The sequence below is a fragment of the Prinia subflava genome, chromosome 1 (assembly GCF_021018805.1).
Source record: "Prinia subflava isolate CZ2003 ecotype Zambia chromosome 1, Cam_Psub_1.2, whole genome shotgun sequence".
In the NCBI taxonomy this organism is placed as follows: domain Eukaryota; kingdom Metazoa; phylum Chordata; class Aves; order Passeriformes; family Cisticolidae; genus Prinia; species Prinia subflava.
In genome coordinates, this window is record NC_086247.1 from 136,186,330 (window position 1) to 136,208,633 (window position 22,304).

At 39.1% G+C, this 22,304-nt stretch overlaps 1 protein-coding gene across 5 annotated transcripts in view; it reads left to right on the forward strand.

Moving 5' to 3' along the window:
* The window catches only part of ARMC3 (armadillo repeat containing 3), a 65,517-nt gene that overhangs the window by 40,187 nt on the left and 3,026 nt on the right, over positions 1-22,304 (forward strand). For all 5 annotated transcript variants that reach the window (XM_063413772.1, XM_063413753.1, XM_063413737.1 and 2 more), the window contains 7 exons: positions 3,885-4,134; positions 5,273-5,409; positions 8,787-8,955; positions 9,808-9,908; positions 13,982-14,050; positions 19,290-19,487; positions 21,861-22,023. In XM_063413772.1, the coding sequence (XP_063269842.1) occupies positions 3,885-4,134; positions 5,273-5,409; positions 8,787-8,955; positions 9,808-9,908; positions 13,982-14,050; positions 19,290-19,487; positions 21,861-22,023 (1,087 nt within the window). The remainder of the gene's footprint in view (positions 1-3,884; positions 4,135-5,272; positions 5,410-8,786; positions 8,956-9,807; positions 9,909-13,981; positions 14,051-19,289; positions 19,488-21,860; positions 22,024-22,304) is intronic.

Here is a 22,304-nt window from a genome sequence, read left to right on the forward strand (position 1 = left end):
TTTTATTGTCAAATTTTAATTTATTTTTGCAGTAAATATAGTAAAGAAAATGTTTGTTTTCCCTCAGTCTCTCAGCATTTATTCTTTAAGTCTTGAATTATCTTTGAGAGAATTTTCAAGAAAATGTCTTAGCATTACAATGTCTATTTTAAATGAATAAATCAAATATTTATTATATGACCTTTTTATATTTGTCTTCCCAATGACAGCTGAAAAAAAAAGTAGCTATTTTTGAATATGGTAATTTGAATCCAATTGTAATCAGAATTTTACTGTTTCACTAAAGAGCTTAGGATCCTTAGAGTACTGGGACTGTGTATACCTTGATTAAGGTAAATGCCTAACCCTGTTAGGTTAGGCATTCCAAGGATCATAATATGTGCTTGTAATTCATAACATTTCAATTATTTTAACTTTAATTTAAGCTCTGCAATTGCTACACCTGTCTTGTCTTTTTTTTCTTCCTGTTTGTAGCTCAGATAGGTAGCTCCCACTTTTGAGAAAAAAATGGTAATATAGTCAATACAATGTGCTTTTTTTTTCCTTCTCTTGTTGTTGTCTTCTTTCCTTTTCCCTAACCCTTTTTCTCCTCATTTAGGAAAGTATATATTTTGAATATATACAAAACATGGAGGAAAAAGCTTGTGGATTTATTTAATTTACTCCCTTTCCACATCAAAAAGTGTATATTTCTTTTCAGCTAAACCAAAGCTCCCTTCTTTCTTGAGGATATAGTTCTGTAGCAGAAGCACTGATAAATTGCACAGTCTCAGTAGGATGTGTCTGAAGGAGAGTGTTTTGGAGGCAGGGAGACTCTAGTGCTGATCTGCATTAAGCAAAGGCAGAGCTGGTATAAGCATTCTCTGTCTTTAGTTGCCTCATAGTAAAAAAGTTACACAGTGCATGTCTCTACCCAAGATAAAAGGGAACAAAGACCTCCATACTTAGTGTATGTTAGTTTAGCACCCTAAACTTTACCACGTTCATCCTCTCAGCTCCCTTCTGAGGTCAGGTTCTGTGGCCCAGGGTGACAGTTCTATTTCTGTGTTCTCCAGAGGCCTGTGGAGAAGGAGTGAGTTGAACTATAGATTCCCCATTCCTCCTTCTGTGTGCATCTCTCTTTACCAGGACACAGCAAGGCCTTAGATGTTCACACCCTCTTAAAAACTTACTCCCAAAGGTGTTGGCTACCTTCAACTCTTGTTACTAGCCATTGTCACTTCGAACAAATTCTTTTTGCCTTGTGCTCAGTTGTGCTACTTGATTAAATGATATGCATGAAATTGTGATTCAAAACGAGTCTGCGCAGAAGGAGAACGCAGGATAGAAATAAATACCTATGATCTTCTAAATCAGTGGTTCTCAACCTTTTTGAAGTTGAGTGGCACTTGAGAAAATTGGCTGTGCTCTGTACCTTGCTGAGGTCAGCTCTGAACATATGAGGAGCCGTCACCTTGCTCTTTTGTTAAGTGCTTGCTGGTTTTATGGAAATTATAGTAAATCTGCTTATGATGTGATTGGCTACGTCATTCAGTGCTGTGTATCATTCTGTAGCCAGTCTGTTTTCTAGGAGCTCCTGTGGGAGAATATGTATATTCTTGGGTGTAGTATAGGAATGATAAGTCTTGTACTTACTGCAGAAATGTTGGATATACTACACCAGCAAAATGCATTTTATGAGTAGTGAATCTGTCCCAGAAATCCTGAAATTTCTGTGTATCCATTGTAAAGGAGAAACTGCTTGATTTTGGTTTTGTTTTTTTTTCCTTCCTGGGTAGTGTGTGTATGCACTATGTGATGCAGTGAATCAGATAGCTCGTGGACACACCTTGCTGTGTGCAGCAGGGTGTGTATGGTGAGTCTCACCCACACTGTGCCAGCAGGTACCTCATGGCCTGTGGTACACATGCTGTTAGTGTGATGTTTTCCAGCAAGCCTGTGATACAGGTGTTGTACAGCTCATTCTTACATGTGCAATCAGCATGTCCAGAAGTTCTTCACATACAGCAGCCTGGATAGTCTTGAAGCTGAAAATTTGGATAACATTTTCATGGGCAAGATAAGACAGTATTAACCAAAGAAGTATAGTGGCCTTACCTAATTAAAAAACAACCACAAGAAAAAATGCCATGCAACAAATAAAACATTTTCAGCTCTTTTCATCTGGTCAAGGAGGAAAGGGGAAGGAGGACACACAATATGAAATCAAAGTACTTGAAGGAAGACAGAGGGGTGCGGTGTGGGACATCTGAAAACATGGGATTTACTTTCTGAATGGAGACCTAAGTACTTGCATTAAAGCTACTGGTGCTCCAGGAGGGTTAATTAGGCAGCACCACACTGACCCTGTATCTTAATGCTGCACCTTCAGTCCCTAGATTGCTGCTTTTTCCTGGGTTTTCCAAACAAGTAACTGTTGTCTGTGTGCCAGATACTGTTAGATCCATGCACCAGCACTGCTTGAGAGCTGCCACTGCCTTGTACCCTGAGGCAGAGATGAGAGTAACAGATTCCATTAGGCTCTGTCCATTCATTCCAGATATGCTCAGGAGCATCTGTATCCCCCTCTCTGACCGTGTGGAGATACTTGCACCAAGATGAGTTCACAGTAAGACCTACGTCATGTTGCCCATGTACTGGGATTATTTTAATAATTATTTTATTATTAGTGGCACAAGTTGGCATGTATTCTACTTTCTGTCCTGTTTGCATAGAAGTGTGGCTGTCAGCTTTCCTCATGATTTTTTTTTTTTGTTTGTTATCAATGCCAACAGTCTTTGGTAGTATAGCGATTTCTTTTTTATGTGATACTTCTGAGCTTGGTTCATTTTGTAACTGTGAAAGTTATCCAAATATTAGTCAAATTTTGGTAAAGTACTGTTACAGTACAAGATTTTCACATATAGATCTCCTGTATTACTGTGTTCACAGAAATTCAGCAAAACTTATAAAAAGTGTAAACTCTTTTTGAAGAGTTTTTTATGGTTTTGATGTAGACAACATATATTAGTAGAGGGTATAAAAAGCAGCTGCAATGAAAATTCAACTTGCCATCTGTGCATTCCCATTGCTAACAATATTGCCAACTTTTGTTTAACAAACAGATAAGCTTTAAGTAGAATTATATATCCTCTAGTAGTGCAGCTCCTTACACCTTCTGCTGTCTTGTGCTCAAAGTTGCAATATCATTAATAATGCTCCATCAGCTGATTTTTTTCCTTGACTGTTCTTTAACCTGAATCTATGAGATTCTCCTTAGAAAAAAATCCCAACCATCTTCCCCAATGTTATTTGAAATAACATAAAATATATTGAAATAACAATAAAATAATAGATTATTTTGCATGTCTGTCTTAGGTCTTGGCCACAGGAGCATTACTACATTACTGAGGGGCAGCACCATCCAGTCGTGGATGCAATATCATCTTGTAACAGAGGAAATATGTAAACTGGATCTGCTGTTCCTAGACTAGTTGATCTGGATTCTCTGTTCACTGTAATCCTTTTAGTACAGCTAGAATGTTTATGGGGAGAGGTGATAAGAGGTTGCAGAAGCATTTGCCTGGAACTAAAGATACAGAAATTCTGCACCTTTGAAAAGATGCAGGGTTTAATTGACTTGTTCAATCCTCAGAGAGAATTCATGTCCTTGTAAGTTAGAGTCCACAAGACTGTGACTTGGTTTGTCTGCTGAGGTTGTACCTCTTGAACTTCTTGCTGTGAGTCACATAGAAATCATGCACACACACATTTATATGTACAGACACCTACAAATGTATATATGTAAACCTTGAATTATAATACTAGTTTAGTTGGTAGAAACAGCAAAGAAGAAAAAATGATCCTAAAATAACAAATATTTTTCCCCTTTTTCGTTTTGCTAGTGTTGTTGCTCAGGCTGAAGGAATTGAGCCATTAATGAGCACCTTGAATGCCCAGAGAGATGGAGCCATTTCCAATGCCATTGCAGTTCTAACAAATCTGTCCCTGCAAGAGCCATGCCACATCCGAATCCAGAGCCGTGGCATCATGAGTGCCCTTGTGGGGCCACTGCGCTCAACCAACAGCCAAGTGCAGAGCAGAGCAGCGCTTGCTGTGGCTGCCTTCGGCTGTGATGCACATGCACGGACTGAGGTAAAACTGCTCTTTGAGCCTGTGTTTATTGATAATGCTTCTGGATCAGAGGTGGGAGTTAACCAGGAATCTGTCTGACCTAGAAGTCCTGAGCTTTCTAGGTAGTTACTTATTTTTTGTGATACTCGTTCTGCTGAATTTAGCTCAGTTTTAGGAGATTCTGGAATGGGTTTTCATTAACTTGAATTTTCATGACTGTGTTTGCTTGCACCAAATTAATGCTTTGCAGCTTTTCAGTGACTTCAATGAACTTTAACAGGGCTATATCTTGATCTGTTTATTTAGGAGCATTAAACACCAAAGTTTCTTTCAGCTGCAACTGTTGGCTGAATTTTGAAGATGAGAAGTTCAGTCAGCCCTCTTTACTCTCCCTCAGTGTTCTGTTGCCCATTTTCAAGGCCTGAACGGCAATGTCTGACCTTGATTAATGAGATACTGGATGTGCATGGAGTAAATGTATTTCAGACAAAACTCAAAATATAATTAATCCTTTGATCAGTGACATCCAGCAAGTTGAACTCTTTGCTGTTTATGAATTGGTCATAGTATTTTCTTCTCATAAATAAGAATGATGCTATGTGCATTCATAAATCATAAGCTGGGGTTTTCTCATGGGTCAAGGCTATTAATTAGGACATGAATAAGGGGCATAGATAATTAATTTACCTCTTTCAGTGTCCTTAAAATGTCTTTCTCTTCAAAAATCCAAATGAGCAATATTTCCTCCAGCGTGTATAGGAAAGATACTGTAACACACAAGAGAATAGGATGTTAATAAGATTGTCATACATACAATACAAATTCAAATGTATTGTGATGTAAATTAGTTTCTAGGAGGCACCAGAACACAGAAAAAGCTGTGTAACTCTCTGTGGCAGTCTTGGGTTGCGTAGTCTCTTCAGGTTCCACACCACAGCCTAATAACTGAAAAGCAGGGCAGAGCCAGAAAGGATGTCTGCCTTGTACCACTGTAAAGCTCCCACCTATGCTGAGTTCACAGAACCCCCATAAATGATTTTTTTTCAGCACAGCATAGCTTTTATACAAAGCTTGAATGTTTTAGGAGGTGAATTTCACAAGCTGTTCTTGTTGGGATAGATGAAATACGTAAGTGGCAATGTTTTCACTTTTTTAATAGTTAAGAAATGTAGGCGGGCTGGGACCACTCGTTGAATTGCTGCATTCTAAGAATGAAGAAGTCAGAAGAAATGCCTGTTGGGCTGTTATGGTCTGTGGAAGTGATGAACCAACTGCTGTTGAACTGTGCAGGCTAGGGTGAGTAGAAATAATATCAAAAGTCAAAAGAAAATTTTTGATGAGAGAACTCAATTGAAGTCAGTCTTTATATATTTATAGCAGAATAACAAAGCTTTCTGATAAGCTGAAACTACTTTTGCACCACAGATGTTACAGATGAAATGGTATTGATTTTAAGAAACAGAATCTTCTGACAAAATATAAGCCTACAGAGAGAACTGTCTAGAATTATGAAACATTTATTGTTTCTGTGACTGAATTAGGCTTTATATTGACGATAACTTATATCAGTCAATATCAGGAACTACAGTGCCCCATACATTTGAAACTGAAAGGTTTCAGATTAAGTTTAATGTGCAGTAAATTGTACTTACTACACACAGGCTAGATTTGATTTACAAGCTCTGGTTAGCTGCAGGTGTGCTGAAGTGTCACAGAAAAGTGGCTCTATTTTATTTTTTCTTAGGAACTCCCAGTTCCATATATATATATCTATCTATATATCTATATATATATATATCTGAATTACAAAAGCTGGTTTAGATTATAAGAATTATGACACGGGACTTCTCAGACAAGGAGACTCTTTTAGTTACTGTTAAATTAAAATATATGTAATGGCCCTGCTCCCTCTGCTGGGCACTTCTCTGGTGACTGCAGATACTTTGAATCCATTCAGATCAGGAGGGGACCTCAAAGGTGATATTATCCACCTATCCTAGTGTAAGACTGAATAAGGTACACTGACATATTTTGGCTTGGGTAAATACTGATCCTGCAGGAGGTTCACAGCTTTCTGAGGTAACCTGTTCCAGTGCTGGAACATCCTTTCACTTAGAAGGGGTTTCTCAGTTTTAAATATCCTTTAAAACAAATCATGTTGTCCTGCTTTCAGTGAGATTGAATAATGACTTTTTATAGTAATTGGAGTTTAACTCACTGATTTTTCTCATTTTTCATGTCCCTCTCTCTTTCTTTTGATGACAAAGTAAAAATGTTAGACAAGTTTTGTTTGTGTCATTTCATCATACTTCTCTGAATTTCTCTAATTTCTTATGCCATTTTGAAGTACCATCTCACAGCCTGGAGGAGGTACTTCGGGTGAGGTCATACCACCATCAGGAGAAGCTTAGTAATTATTTTCTCTATCTTGCATATGGCACTGTTCTTATTTAATTCCTTTTTGTGACAGTGTCGAAGCAGGACTCTAATTCATGTGTCCTTCGAATTGGACAGCATATTATTGATAATAATACATTAAGCATAGTTTTTCAACTAGTCAGGCACCACTTCATTTTATTTTCATGTAGATGCTATTTCCCTGACTTGGTCATGAGCATCCAAGTAGGAATAAGTGAAAAGGCTTATAAAAGTCAAAACGTATCTCAAATTCAGCTCATATCTCACATCTTCTTCTTCTGCCTATATGTTAAGTCAATTACCCTATTGCAGCAAGGACTAGATTGACTTTTCATGATGGATTCCTGACAAATACATAATGGCTATTTCTCATCTCTTGTTGCTTGCCAACTGATGGTTTAATAATTTGGTATGGTGTTCTTCGGACACTGAAATTTGGCTGAATGATCTCTATTATAATTTTCTTGTTCATAGTTTTTTCAAAACTGTCTTTGCCCTTCACCACTTTCCAGCCATCTAGCCTAGAATTTTCCAATACAATTATAAATAATTCCAATGTTGCTTTTGCAAATTCATAGTGTCCATGAGGTAAGTGTCCTCAGGGACTGCTAACCTTGTCTCCGCAAACTTATCCTAGACATTTTAAGACTACTGTTTCTACCTTCTTGTTAATATTACTGCCAGGCATCTGCTTGAAAGCTTTCTATAAAAACTGAAGCAAAAAAGGCATCAGACACTTCAGTCTTTTCTGTGCCATCTGTTACGAGTTTTCTTCCCACGTTGAGTAAGAGAGACCTACATTTTCCTCTCTGACTTGTAACATATGAAACATTTCCTTTTGTTTCGGTCCCTGAATAGTTGTGTCTAACTTTGCCTCTGCATTTTTCAGGTTTGTCCCTTACTTTTTCTATTCTGTTGGAAGTATCAGTGTTTCCATTTCTATGTGATTCCTGGCATTTTTTGGCTTTCATTTCTTTACGGAATTTTGGGTGCAGCTGTTTTATTTGTCTGGTTTTGGCTTATCTTTCTTCCATACAAGGACAATGTGCCATTGTGCCTGTAATGTCATTTGATTTAGACCCTGCTGTACAGATTAGCCTTTCTTTATTCATTTTTGCCTTTAAAATTGTTCCCTGTGTTACTTGCTGATTATCTGCAATATGGAGTAGACATACAGCCTGAACTACTCTTCCGCTATCTTCTCCCACTGCTCTCTTCTGTAAGAAAAATGTCATTTGCTTTGCCTGAAAAATTTGTTCCCTGGAATTCAACTGAATTCATCCCTTCAGAAGTCTACATTGTAGATGTCCACAGCTGAGGCTGCCTGTGTAGTTCACAGGAAAAAAAAAAATATATATAGTGTATATATAAAATTGTTTCCTTGAGACATGAAGAATATCTGTATGTGTGCATAGTCACACACATACAGATAGAAATTTGAATATGCACTCTTACACAAACATATGAAGATATCATCCTTTTTTCCTGTTTTTCTTTCATTCCTGAGCAGTCTTAGAACTGCAGTATGCAATGTTCTCCTGATTTCCTTTATTTTATTAGTGAGGTTTTCCAAAGTTTTTCAGGTCAAAAGTTGTCAGTTTGTGTTTCCGCACTAGAAGAAGCTTAGGAAATTTATTCCTGTCCTCCCATGTCCTCACATTACTATTTGTTTCTGTCTCTGTGCTGCAAAAATCCTGCCATTCTGGTGGTGTTGATACAGCTCCTTGTGTTTCCGTGCTTGTTCATGTTTAGCAAATATCTGCCAGCTGTGCTCCCCCAAACACAGTAGCAGTCCTAGACCAGAAGGATTCACACAATGCATAATGCACAAGTGGATCTGCAAATTGCCTTGCAGCTGAAAAGAGAGAGAGAGAGGGAGAGAGCTTGCCTAGACTGTATCATATGGTCAGATCTGATCATTATTCCTTTTACATCTTTTTTTCTCCCAAGTTCTCTATGGTGCATAACATCCTTCTAGATAAAGGTACATAACGTCCTTCTGTCTGCATTTCTTTAGGTGACATTTAACTACCTAAAGGAATTGCTTTTGCTTTTGAGCACTGCACGGTGTTTTCCTTCTCTATAGAAGGAATTCTGTGCAGCACAGCCATTCCTTGCTGGCCCAGAGGGCACAGGATCAGCCCTTGGAAGTGAATCTATCTGGGCCTTGGTAATGCTGAAAATTAACTCTGAGCTGTATAATGACATTTAATTAGTATTTAATGATGAATTAGACTTTGTATTTTATTTATCAGTGCTTTGGACATCCTAGAAGAAATTAATCTGTCAACAAGGCGTAGAAATAAGTTTAGTGAAGCTGCTCTGGAAAAGCTACTTGATAACAATCTTCCCCAAAAGTACAGCCGGATGGGATATTTATCATCAAGTAATATCATTACTAATGGATTCTATGATTGTGGTCAGGTAAGCTATTCTAAACAAATGACTCTATTTAGAAAGAGTAAAAATTTCCTCTTAATAAGAAAAAGTACTGTAGCAACAGCCAAAATCTGGCTACAGAAAATACTTCATTTTCTTGTCCTGAAATTTCACAGCTGTTATACAGATATCTTTTGATTATCTTAATGGATGAAATCATCTTCATGGTATTCTCTACTTATGATCTTCCCAATCCTGTCTGAGCTGTTCAGACCTTTCCAGATCCTTTCTCAAACTTTAGTTCTTCTGGTCTCTTTCCCTGCACTATACTTAATGCTAACTTGACATTGTATGACCTATGGGCGGTTTGTTTGTTTATTTTTACATAAGGAAGCAAAGAGTTCATATTTTCACCTTGGTCATGACCCTTCCTCTCACAAAAGAAGTGTTTGTATATAAAGACTTACTCCAGTATCACTTACTAGTGCTCTGCTCAATTTAAATCTGAGAAGGACTTTTCAAAATACCCAGAAGAGTTAGAAATACCAGTCTTACTGACAATCAGTGAAAAACCTGCTCCTAAAGCACTTAGTTGCTTTTGAAAATTCCATCTTGTGTTGTAAAGCCTTCAGAGGCAGGAACATTTCTTTATTCTGGAAGTGTTTGGAATGCTTCAAACCAATAACTACAAGCTAAAATATTTATAAACAATCTTTCCTAAGAAAAATTTTTGAAGAAAATAATGCAGATATTTTGAATGGCTTTATAAGTTCCTACACAGTCTTTGGTTTAAGATTATGAATTTTAAATTGCTGTTTAGGTATCTTTTAAATGTATATTTTCTCTGCATCTTTAATTGAACAGACCACCTTATATTTTATGCTAATTTTCTTGTAGGTAAAACATGGAGGGAAATTTTTGTCTTTGGAAGAACTAAGTAAACAAGAGCTTACTGACCGTCGGGAAATAATCTTTATTAATGCTAAACCCCAAGAAAAGTGAGTCATGTTAGATCTACTAGATCTATTTGTTGTAATAGCTCATCTTTTTAATAGTTTTCGATGTTTCCACTACAAACTTCATTCTAGCTATCTATCTATACATACATACACACACAAATATAAATAGAGACATCTATTTTATTCTCAGCACAGTGCTTTTATGTCCTAGGAGGCAAAACATTTCTATTTTATAAAATAAGAATTTGGAAAATAACTTATTCAGTTGAGTTGCTTTATTTATCTTAGCCTTGAAGACTCATTCATTTAACACTCTTTGATTCCTGATGATGGGACACCCAGTGTTTTTTTAGTTATAACAAAGCTTGTCATCTGCTGGAATAATTATGTCATCTGAGCTGAATGTCAACATTCGACAAGAACCTATGATTTGATGGTCCTCTTGTACAGACAAATGCATGGAATTTTAAGCACATCATTCCAAAGCCAAGCATTAAGCTCTCAGGCTTGATAAAGAACCTGTGTCCATTTCTCTGTTTAAGTTGAAGCCAGCCTAACAAATCTTCTTAGATTGAATGCAGGAAGTTGGTATTGGGCTTGTTTAACTGGGAACCCTTTCCTGTAAACAGTCTCACAGATCAAAGATCACTCTACCAATATTTTCCAAGTCCAAAAATTTCTTCTCTGTCAACACATCACATATTTGGGTTACAGTATCATTAGCTTCCCTTTTAAGCTTGCATATGACACCATAAAGATGTCTGGAAATATCAATGACAAATTAGACTTCCATGCTCTTTGTTGATCCCTAGAGCTGTCTTTAACTATCAGGTCTTCATTCTTTGACTTTGATACAGCTTCTTACTTTTGCACATTGGCAGGAGCCTTACTCCCCAGTTACGTTTGTGTTCATCATTGGGCATTCACCAATCTCAGAAGGAAAAAAGAGCTCTGGCACAGGAGCTGGTGAGGCTCATTGGCAGAGCTTGAAACCAGCCTGGAAGGGGGAAAGGGACAAAGCCAGGCTGGCCAGTGATGAGTGGTGGGATGGTGTGTCAAAACTTGAGGAAAGGAGCACTAATGGGATCCCTCCATCTGCCTCAGGAGATGTTGGCTGCAATGTACCATGCCTGAAATATCTCTGCATTAATGCACCCAGCCTGAGGGACAGACAAGGGGAATCCAGGCTTTGGCCCAGTCCCAGAGATTTGACATTGCTGGCATAAGTGAAACCTGGTGGGATGGATCCTGTGCCTGGAGTGCCCTGTTGGATGGTTCCAGGCTCTTCAGGAGGGACAGGCAGGGCAGGAGAGGTGCAGGGGTGGCACTGCATGGAATAGAAGGGGTAGAATGTATGGAGCTCACAGCTGGCAGTGGCACAGTCGAGAGCCTCTGGATGAGAATCAAGGGACAAACAAAGAATGCAGGTGCCATCATGGGACTCCACTATAGACCTGGACAGGACACTGATGAATTATTCTTTGAGGAACTAAGGGACTCTTCCAAGTCAACTGCTCTTGTCCTTATGGGAGACTTCAACTTGCCAGAAATTAACTGGGAACATCACATACCTGGCACAACCCAGGCCAGAGCATTCCTAAAAACCTGAATGACAACTTTATGGACCACACTTGGAAAGATGCCCTCCTTGATCTACTGCTTGTCAACAGGGTGGGTCTTGTGAGCAGGTGGAGACTGGAAGCCATCCTGGCCACAGTAACCACAAAGTGATCAAGTTTTAAGTCTGTTAACAGAAGGAAAAATGCAAAAATCTCAACTCTGGACCCGAGGAGAGCAGAACTCAGACTGCTCAGGGAATTAGTGAGTGAGATCCTCTGGGAACATGTTTTTGCAGATGCTGGCATCCATCAGTGTTGGTCTGAACATCACCTCCTAAGGGCACAAGAGCAGGCAATTCCCAAATGTCAGAAGTCAAGCAGGTGAGGCAGAATGCCATCTTGGCAGAACAGGATTCTTCTCTTAAAAAAACAGGCAAACAAGGAAGGATTGTATGACCAGTGGAAGCAAGGTCAGGTGACATGAGAAGAACACAGAGCCACTGATGGCCGCTGTAGGAAGAAAATTCATGTAGTCAAAGCTCAGCTGGGGCTGAGCTGCCAGCCAGCCAGCCAGAACTGCGTGGGACAAGAAAATGAGTGTTTTCAAATATATTAATAGCATCAGGAAGTGTAAAAATAACTTTGTCCCATTACAGGCTGAACATGATCTCCTCACAGGGACAGAGACAAGGCTGAGGTGTTTAACACATTCTTTGCCTCTGTCTTCAACAAGGATGATGGACCAAGGGTGCCCTGAGCTGGAGGACCATGACTGCAGGAATGATCAGCTCCCAGTCAACCATGAAATTGTGCCAGATGTACTGTTCCAGATGGATCCCTACAAATCTATGGGGCCTAGTGGGATTAATTCAGGACTCCTTGAAGAGCTGGATGATGTTATTGCACAACCTCTAGATGATTTTTGAGCAGTCTTGGGAATACGGAGAAGTCCCAGCTGAGTGGAAGCTGGTGAATGTCCTGATTTTCAAGCAGTGCATGAAGAAGGATCCCAGAAACTACAGGCCTGTTCATTTCACTTCCCCAGTGCCTGATAAAGTTATGGAGAAGATTATTCTGGGAGGTATTGGAAAACATCTAAAAGACAACACAGTCACTGGTCACAGCCAGCATGGCCTCATGAGACTAAACTCTTGCTCATCAAACCTGATTTCCTTCTGTAACAAAGTAACCCATGGGGTTGATCAAGGGGAGCCAGGTGATGTAATGACATTTTTGGATTTCAGTGCTCTCTCCCAGTATCCTTCTGCACAGGATGTCCAGCTCACAGCTGGATAAGCACACCATGTGATGGGTGAGCAACTGGCTCACGGGTCGGGCACAAAGGGTTGCAGTGACTGGGGTGACATCAGAGTGGTGACCTGGCACTGGTGGGGTTCCACAGGGCCCCATCCTCCACCCTGTGCTCTTCAACATCTTCATAAATGATTTGGACCCTGGACTGGAAGGGACACTAAGCAAGTTCACAGATGATAAAAACTGGCAGGAGCTGTTCACTGCCTGGAAGGCAGAAAGGCCCTGCAGAGACACCTCAACAAGTCAGAGGGCTGGGCAATCACCAACCACATGAAGTTCAACAAGGGAAAGTGCTGGATTCTGCACCTGGGATGGGGCAGACCTGGATGTACAGGCAGACTGGGGAGTGACAGGCTTGGAAGCAGTGCCATGGAAAGGGACCTGGGGGTCCTGGTCCTCATGATGGCAAGTTTGAACATGAGGCAGCAGTGCCCTGGCAGCCAGAAGGGCCACGTGTGTCCTGGGGGCATCAGGCACAGCAGGGCCAGCCAGGCAAGGGACGGGATTGTCCCCTCTGCTCTGCACTGGGGCAGCCTCACCTCGAGTGCTGGGGGCAGTTCTGGGTGCCACAATGTGAGAAAAAAAATACTAGAGACTGTCCAAAGGAGGGTCACAAGGATGGTGAAGGGCCTTGAGGTGAAGCCATGTGAGGAGTGACTGAGGCCACTTGGTCTGTTCAGCCTGGAGAAGAGGAAACTGAGAGGAGATCTCATGGCAATCTACAACTTCTTCATGAGAGGAATAAGAGGGTCAGACACTGATCTCCTCTCTGGTGACCAGTGACAGAACCTGAGGGAAAGGCCTGAGGTTGTGTCAGGGGAGGTTTAGGTTGGATATTAGGAAAAGGTTCTTCCCTCAGAGGGTGACTGAGCATAGAACAGCACCCCAGGTAACTGGTCACAGCACCAAGCCTGACAGAGTTCAAGAAGGATTTGGACAATGCTCTCAGGCACATGGCATGACTCTTGGGGATGGGGCTGTGCAGAGCCAGGAGTTGGATATAATGATCTTGATGGGTCCCTTCCATCTCAGCATATTCTGTTATTCTGTGATTCCATACTTCATTTTTGATCCCTGAATTAATGTCTGGTTTATTAGTAGCTATGTTATTTCTTTCACTTATATACCACCTATGAATATATTTATTGTCCTTTAAAATCCAAACTCCATTTTCATAGCTTTAAATACAAATACTAACTCTGCAAATAACATGCAAAAAAATAACTTCTTCTGTTTCAGTGTTGTAGTAGAAAAGGTACAAGATGCATCACCACCTGTTTCAAGAAAAAGCAGCAGAGAAAAACTAAGGTATGGTTCTCAGATTGACTTGTTGTCAATGTTCTGTTACTGTTCTAACGCTAGAAATAGAAATCTGACTGAAAATAGTGACAGTTTCTGAATGGAGTAAAAATACCTAAACGCAATGTTAAATATAATTTTGGAGTCTTTCTTTCATCTCCTATTTGCAGTAATATTACTTTGTCTATCTTAGTGATTATTTGTCCTCTCTTCCCATGCTGTATTTGAACAGCTCACACTTATTTGCTCTTTTTTTTCTTCATTATCCCTTGGAAACAGTGAAATACTGTTATTTTACAACTTGACAACCAAGACACAGGGAAATTACAGTAGCAGTTCTTTCTCAGTTTAGAACCTAAACCCATAAAATGTTCCTACACTGCCTACATGCTTCCTTATTTCTAGATTAAATCTCTTCCAGTGCAGTTGACAGATGACTAAAAGCTGAGAAGGGTGTGCTCAGAGCTGTCCTTATTTTTAGGCAACTAGCCTAAAAATGCTTCAGTCTTGCTGCACATGTCCTGATCTGTATAATACACCACATACAGTGCTGCAGTCTGTCTCTTCATACCAAGCAGATCAGAACCTCTACTCTTGTAGTGGAAAATTAATTTCCTTCTTTCACAGAAAGAGGATTTGAGTCTGTCCCTCACACCTGCAGATATATATAGCTGACCACAAGATATTTGGGGCTTAGCAGTCTCTTTGTGGTTTGTTGTAGCTGAGCAGTAACGATGAGGTGCAATGAGCAGGGCTTTTTACTTGAGCTGTGCAGGTACTTAACTCTCCTTACTCTCACCAAGACCAGGCTTCTAGTGCTTGTCTAATATAAAATACTTAACCTGTAGTTTGTTCCTGTGGAAGGAAACTGAGCCATGGTCTCCCAGCTGTCCTTCCTGTAAAACAGCAGCACAGTCACTACCACAGTGGTGGCTTCTGGAGAAGACAGGTGTACATGCCTGATTCCAGGGGAATCCAAAAGCAGTCCAAATAGAGCCTCCTTGCCATCAATGGAACGGTCTCTAGTCCCTGACAGAAGTGTGATACAACCTACAACCATCCTCAGCTTTTCTGTTAGCTAACTTACTGAGCTGACCATTTATCATGCTGGTTTCTGTGGGTCCCATTCCTGACTTCCTATTTTTCCTTTCTCTGTGGCAAAGGGAGCCTTGGCATTGACTAAGGGCTGTGAGTTCTAAGGTCAGTGATGGACATTTCAAAATGCTAAGTGGCTGGGAAAAAAGGAGAAATGGTGTGTCTGCTCTAGGAGCTGATGTACTGTGTTTCCAGTTTTTATTTTGGAGCTCATTCATGAACTGTGATACCCGACTGTCTGTACAGGTGTTTTATTGACAGAGAGAATGGCTGATTTCTGACACTGCATGTATATTTCTCTGTGTGTTTGTATCTGCGCTTGAGAAATGAAATGTGCAGTAAAAAATCAAGACAAAACTGAAACTTGCTTTTGATCTCAATAGTTCAGTAGTATCTCCAATAGAGGAAAAACAGAAGTTACCTGGACAATGGTGTTCACTCAGCAAATGCAGCACTAGAAAAAAAGGCTTAAAGTATTATACTTTGAGTTATATTTGAATATGTTTGAATTATATCAACTTGTTTAGAACAGACATGCAAATTACTGACAGATAATAGCTACTGACTGTGAATGTTTGAGGTTCTGACTTAAATCAGGACCCAAATTGCCAGACTAGTTTATCCAAAAGTTAATGACTTACAAGACATTCCCATTTGACTAGTTATTAGGACTGCAAGCACTTTTGAAATTCAGTTTAAGTCATAGTATAGTAGATATCTGAAATGGATTGTATGAATTGCATTGTGGAAGGTTCCTGTTTCAGGATGCACCAGAGTAGATTAAGCAGCTTGAGTGCCTTAGGAGGCCTGTCCCAGCTTCTGCTCCTTGCAGCCCTCCTGCTGCCCTGCGTGCCCTGCTCATAACCCACTGTGCCTATGCCAGTTTACTCAAAGGGAGCAGAGGCAAGGGGAGGTACTGACCCCAGTTATGTTTTCTCTGCTCCAGCGGGGAATTCCGTCACCTTGGAAGATGCTCTAGAGTCAGAGGCCATTTTGTGTAGACTCAGGAGCTGGGAGACCTGTTCTGACAAGATAATATATTTATTACAGTGTGTGATGAGGATACACTTGGATAGTTGCTTTTTAATGTAATTTATGTCAATGTGTAAATGACTGTTCTGTTTGCAACCATAACTCTTTTGAAAAGCAAAAAAAAAAATTAGGAAAAAACAAATACCTGCCTCAATTTCCCATAGTAAACCTTGCAGGAGTACAAGGACTTCTTTCTTCAAGTATGAAATAATTGCTTTTGAATGTCATGATCAAGTTGTATGATTTATAACCCCATTGTCATTCATTTTGAATCCATAATTCATACATCATTATTATTATTAATTTGTGAGATATATGGGAGTTACTTGAAGGTCAGTAGCTGACTCCAAGTCTCAAACATGCTTAGACATTTTCCTACATATTTTTTCCTTTGATCATATGTTTCTGTTCATCATTATTTTGCAAAGTACTACTGAACACTGCTTAAAGCCATTGTTTTGAAAAAGTGATACTGCTTTATATAAACTATAGTTGAAAGCCAAGAGAAAGGGCAGTTGTAATCGTCTGCTGGAAATGTTTGAATTAGATGTGAGGAAGTGCCTAGCTGATAGTTTGACATATACTTTCATTGATGGCAACATTTTTAATCAGGCAGTTTTATATCTGATATACACATTGGCTGGGCTAAAAGATTGTATTTAATGTAGACTAACAAATGTGTATTTATTCCATCCTATGTTTCAGCACTGCATTTAAAAAAATACTTCCCAATGCCCATTTGCTCCTTTTCAAAAGAGAACCAGGGCATTTAAGCTATGCAAAATGGGAAAGAAAATATGGCTGCTTTTTGATGGTAGAGTATTGTATTGGTTGCCTTCTTCCTCTGGCTGATGCTCTGGTGACCTGTTGGACTCTTGTAGTGAAGTTGCAAAGAATCACAAACAGCTTGGAGACTATTGGAGACACTAAAGTGCCATGAGCTCTCCTTTGCAATATTCCTCTGCTTTCACAGCAACCAGTCTTACGACTAGGAAGACAGATCTGAGAAATGAGAGTGATTTTTTTTCTGATGTCACAATTCCTGCTGGCAAGAAAATGAGGATTAAAAAAAAAAAATGAGGGCAGGAAAAAAGGTTGTAGAAGTCTCCTGTAGTGGTTACCGGTTATTTTATAGCACTGAGCTGTAAGACAGCAGCTCCACAGTTCCTTGTGAGATAAGGATTAGACAGATATGATGAGCTGAAGAGTTGAGGAGTAAGGTAGAGACAAGTGTGGAAGACAACCTTAAATCAGCTATTCCACCAAGGAACAGAACATAGTGTTACCTGAGAGAAATAAGCAGCAGCAAGAAACCCAAACAAATCACTGTTCAAACCCATTTCTCTCAGGTGTATTGTTCCTGAAAATGGAGGAGGAGGAGTTCCTGAAAGGAGGACAATAAGTTTGATTCTGCAGTCATTTGAATAGATAGGAACTGGAAACAAATTCTCCTAATACTACTGTAATTTAATGCTGCATTTCTCATAGAGAAAAGAAAGTACTGGGAGGTTGGAAGGGAAGAAGGGGGAAAAAGGGTAAATGGTGAAGAAACAAGAATTATAGCATTTGTAAATGTTTTTCTTTTGAAAGCCTCCTAAACCGTACATGAAAGAGTTGGGAATAATTCAGGATTTTTTAAACACAGTATTTTTAACCATAATGTATAAATGGATAAATTGATAAATGGATAACTAGATAGCTTTTTAATCTAGCATTATAAGGTTCTCTGGCTCTAGTTAGATAGAGTCAAATTAGATAAAGAAAACTGTTTGTCTGCTTTTTTCCAAGTGTAAGTGTAATTAATAACCAGAGCAGTTTATTTAAGAGGATGGTGAATTTTCTATAATTTTAAGATTAAATCTTAATTGGTTATCCTTCTAAAATAATATGCTTTGTGACACCTATGAAAAGGGCTTTTTGTGAATATGGTAAATCTCAAAAGGTTAAAGAAAAGTTTTCAAAGTATTCTGAAGACAAATTGCTTGAATTCAACTACTGATAATGGTGAATGCCCTTTTGCTTTGTTCAATGCCTTCCATCTTAAGAGTGCTTTCATGGTATAAATTTTAAGGATAATTTGAAGAGCATGCAATAACGATAGTGAGTCCTGGAGCCATGTACTTTAGTGATCCTTTATTTATTTATTTCCTTCCAAGATCACCAGAAGTATTATAGATTTTTAAAAGTAAGCAGAACTGTTAAAGAAAGGAGCTTTATTGTATTTCACAGTAAAAAATTTCAGGATCTATGCTGAAAAAAGATATAATACTTACAAAACACTAGTTTCATGTGTTCCCACAGATGAAAGATCTCAAACTGTCTGATTTTATAGACCTTAATAATAATACCTCTGGTAAGACACTAATTTTATAGTTGCTGCATAACTTGTGAAATGCACAGTATTTAATTTAAGCAGAACAGTAATTTCATTTATACTTCTGCTGGGTGCTTAAGACTCCTGTTTAGGATCACAGTCATTTTTCAGATCCTGAGCATTAGTAAAATATGAAGCATGTGCAATGAAAAAGAGTCAGCAAAAACACAGACTTGTTGTAAAATCTTTCTCTGACAAGCCATGCTGTAATTGGCATTATGCTTGAAGTACCTGAACTTGCAACTACACAGGCTGTCTTTTGGAATGTCCTGTCCAGATTTCACCTGTGCTTTTGATACCATTTTTTCCTTTATTTGAAGACCAGGTTTTTATCAAGTAAAAACTCATTGGAGTTCATGACTTTTAGTTCACATCCATACAGAACTAAACCATAACTAAAAATAGGCCCTATATGTATATAGTAGGTGTCTCCTCCTCTATATAATCCATACCTAGGAAAGGCACATCAGAGCCATTAACTGAAAATAAAATGAGAATTGACAACACTGTTAATATGGAGCTAGTGGCATTTGTTCCTGACCATCTCCTGAGGGCATGTTTCACAAGTGTTCTCTACAGCTTTGTAGATTTTGGATATTTGTTATCAAGAGAAAAGAAGTCTCCTACCTTCCACCTCTCCCTAGCCAATTTGTCTGAATGTCCTGTTGGAGAACTAATATATTTGACTTTGAACTTTAGAGATTACAGTATTCTAGATAAATATATAATTCTTTTTTTCTATGTAAGGAAAGGGAAGGGGAAAAAAGAGGAGGAAAAACCAAAAGAAGTTATTCAAATTACACCTGGAGTCCAGGAGGAAATAAATCTAGAAAATTCCCATTGGCTACCACCACCTGACTTCATTTTAATGGATTACATTAATGATGCTTCCAAAACAATTCTACCACTAACTACTACCCGGGAACAGGTTGTGGCTCTTGCACAGTGAGTACCAAATCGTATTTCCATAAGCTGAATTGGTAAAATAACTGTTTTCTTATCCAAGGCAAATTTTTTCAAAATAGTTATTTCCCCATGCTTAAAGATTCAAAATCAGCTTTGGCCCGGAATGCTGATACATTTAGATTTTAAGCATCTTGTTTCTTATTTTGTTGCAATTAATTTAATATACTTTAAAATAAAGTATCACCTGCAACAAAAGAGTATCCATTTCTCGTTTAAAAAAATATTATAGACTATTTCAGGTTCTTTTTCACATTTACATCTGTACTGATTCTTTCCAGTGACCATATCAGCTGCATATAGCATCTACATAATCAAGGAGCCCCAGAGACCCAGGTTTTGCAAAGCCTAAAAGCATTGTTAGAACCCAAATCTAATAGTCAAGATGGTTGCAAGCTACATGTATCATGTCTGTTCTTTCTCCTACCATCTTTCCTGCCTGCTTGGTTTTGGAACCCCCTTGGGACAACAGCTCTATTGTATTTTTTTTTTCTGTAGAGCCAAAAGCATAAGACAGGTTTTCTAACAGAGCCTTTAAGTGCTCTTGTAATTAATATCCTGATGATTTAATAGTGCCAGATTATTGCAACAGTGCAAGTATAGACTGTTGGTATCGACGTGTGATTCATTAGTTACACTCACTGCTCAGCCTGGGCACCAGTCACTGTCACCTCCAAGCGGTGTGTCTGTTTTCATCTTCTCCTTAGTTAAACCTTTATATCTTAGCAGTTTCCTGGCTGCCTTCTGAATCTGGAGAGTTTGGTGTCAGATCCTACTTACTCTCACAAAAATTGTTACTTTTACTAACTCTCATTTTTAATGAAGTCTTCTAATGTGATATGAGGAATGAATTTTCCATTGACTGCAGAATTTGACAGGACAGATATTCATCCTTAACTGTCCAGCTGTGTATAAATCATGTTGCCTTCCTCAAGGTGGAATCCATAAAATTCTCTTTTAAATCTGCTCTTCTAACACACCAGTGAAATACTTGCAGACACACAACCCAGTGAAACAATCATGAGAAATTTAAGCAGAATGTTTTCTGTGGAGATTTGTCTGTGTTCCATTTCAGGTGGCTGCCTGAACAGCATGTGTTGAATAGGGAGTGGGGGAGAAGGCAGCTGCAGCATCCCTCAGCAGCCTGTCTAGAGTTCCTCTTGTGCTCATTGGGGTGGGGGTCAGGCTAGATGAGGGGACAGCAGTAATGCTGGGTGTCTCCTTTGGAGCAAACACAGCACACCTTTGTGTGCTGGTGAGCACGCTGGCTGGGGCATTGCTGTCTTTAATGAGGGCTGGCCATGGGCACACACTGCTCAAGGGACTGCCTCGAGCCCCACACTTTCTCAGCTTCACCCAGTAATTCCCAGCTTCAAGATCCCCTAGCACATGCTTGGTGATAGCTCCCTGTGCCCATGCTATTGCAACCAATGCTTCCTCAGCTCTAACTCTGCCTTGCTTGTGCTGGGCAGAGGAACACATTCACAGCTTCTGCAGAGGAGGGAATGCAGGTTTTAGCACCCTGTCTGAAGCAATGGCTTGGATTTTCATGTCAGCTCTGCAACATGTTCAGAGTGAGAGACTTCAATAACCTTTGTGCCTGTAGCTGAGACACTGAGGGGAACGAAGGTTTTTACATAAAGCAGCCCTGCACAGGAGAGATGAAGGTGTGTGTGTATGGGGAGACTTACAAACTGTGTGCACAGTCCCCCAAAAGAAATGCTTTTGGCAGAGCATGCACTGATGGTGAGTTCTGATCTGTTTCTGTTTCTGAGCCATTTGTTTTAATAGATAAATATTGCTCACCCCCAAAATACTGGCTTCAGTATAAGAAAGCACATGGAGAAGATAAGTACCTTCAATGAATACAGCTGCTTTCCTATGATCATTCCTACGATCATTACCTATGGCTTTATTTTTGTCATACACATTCTCATACCTTTATTACTATTTCAAACCAATGATAGGTCTGGGGACTGTATTATGTAACTCACCTAATCTGTTACCTGTAGACATGAACATCAGCATCTGTAATTACTTCCTCAGTAATTACACTGTTATTGATGACTTTTTCTGAGGTATTTGTGCCTGTACGATACCTCTCCAGAATCTCTTTTGCACCTTGGTTTAGGGCTGTGACAAATATGAATGACCTGAGTTATGGTTATCTGTATTTATCAGTAAGCATATTTAAAATACCAATTACTGAATTTAGAAATTAATTAAGCAAGCATAAATATTACAGTTTTAAAGGTTATTCACTTGTTGCTTGTATACATTTAATTGTGCTACATTTTTGCAATAAATACAAGAGGAATTATAGATGTAATTGATCCTGGTATGCATTTGGATCAGGTTTGTTGCAGACAAGATGGGTGGTGCTGTTGAAGAAGAGCAACTACATAACTTCTGCTGGGAACTTGACATGAGTGCAATAGAGTTTGAACTGAAAAGCAACATTGTGCCTATTGGAAAAATCAAAAGAGGGACATTCTATCACAGAGCTTTACTCTTCAAGGTACATTGTCATTTATTTTACAACATAACGTTGTTAAATGGATAATCTACACTAAAGTATATTTGCATCAGTATAATACAGTATTTATATCCATCTAAAATTTTTTGTATACAGTTTCATAATTTTTCAACAGCAAGAGTTGATTTCCCAGTGAATGAAAGCCAACATCACTTCTTTCTGTAAACATTCTTGTTGTCACTAAATTGTCTTAACTGATATCAGCAGAACACTTGATAAATGGCAGAAAGCCAAAGTATTTGATTTGGAGTCAAAACATTTTA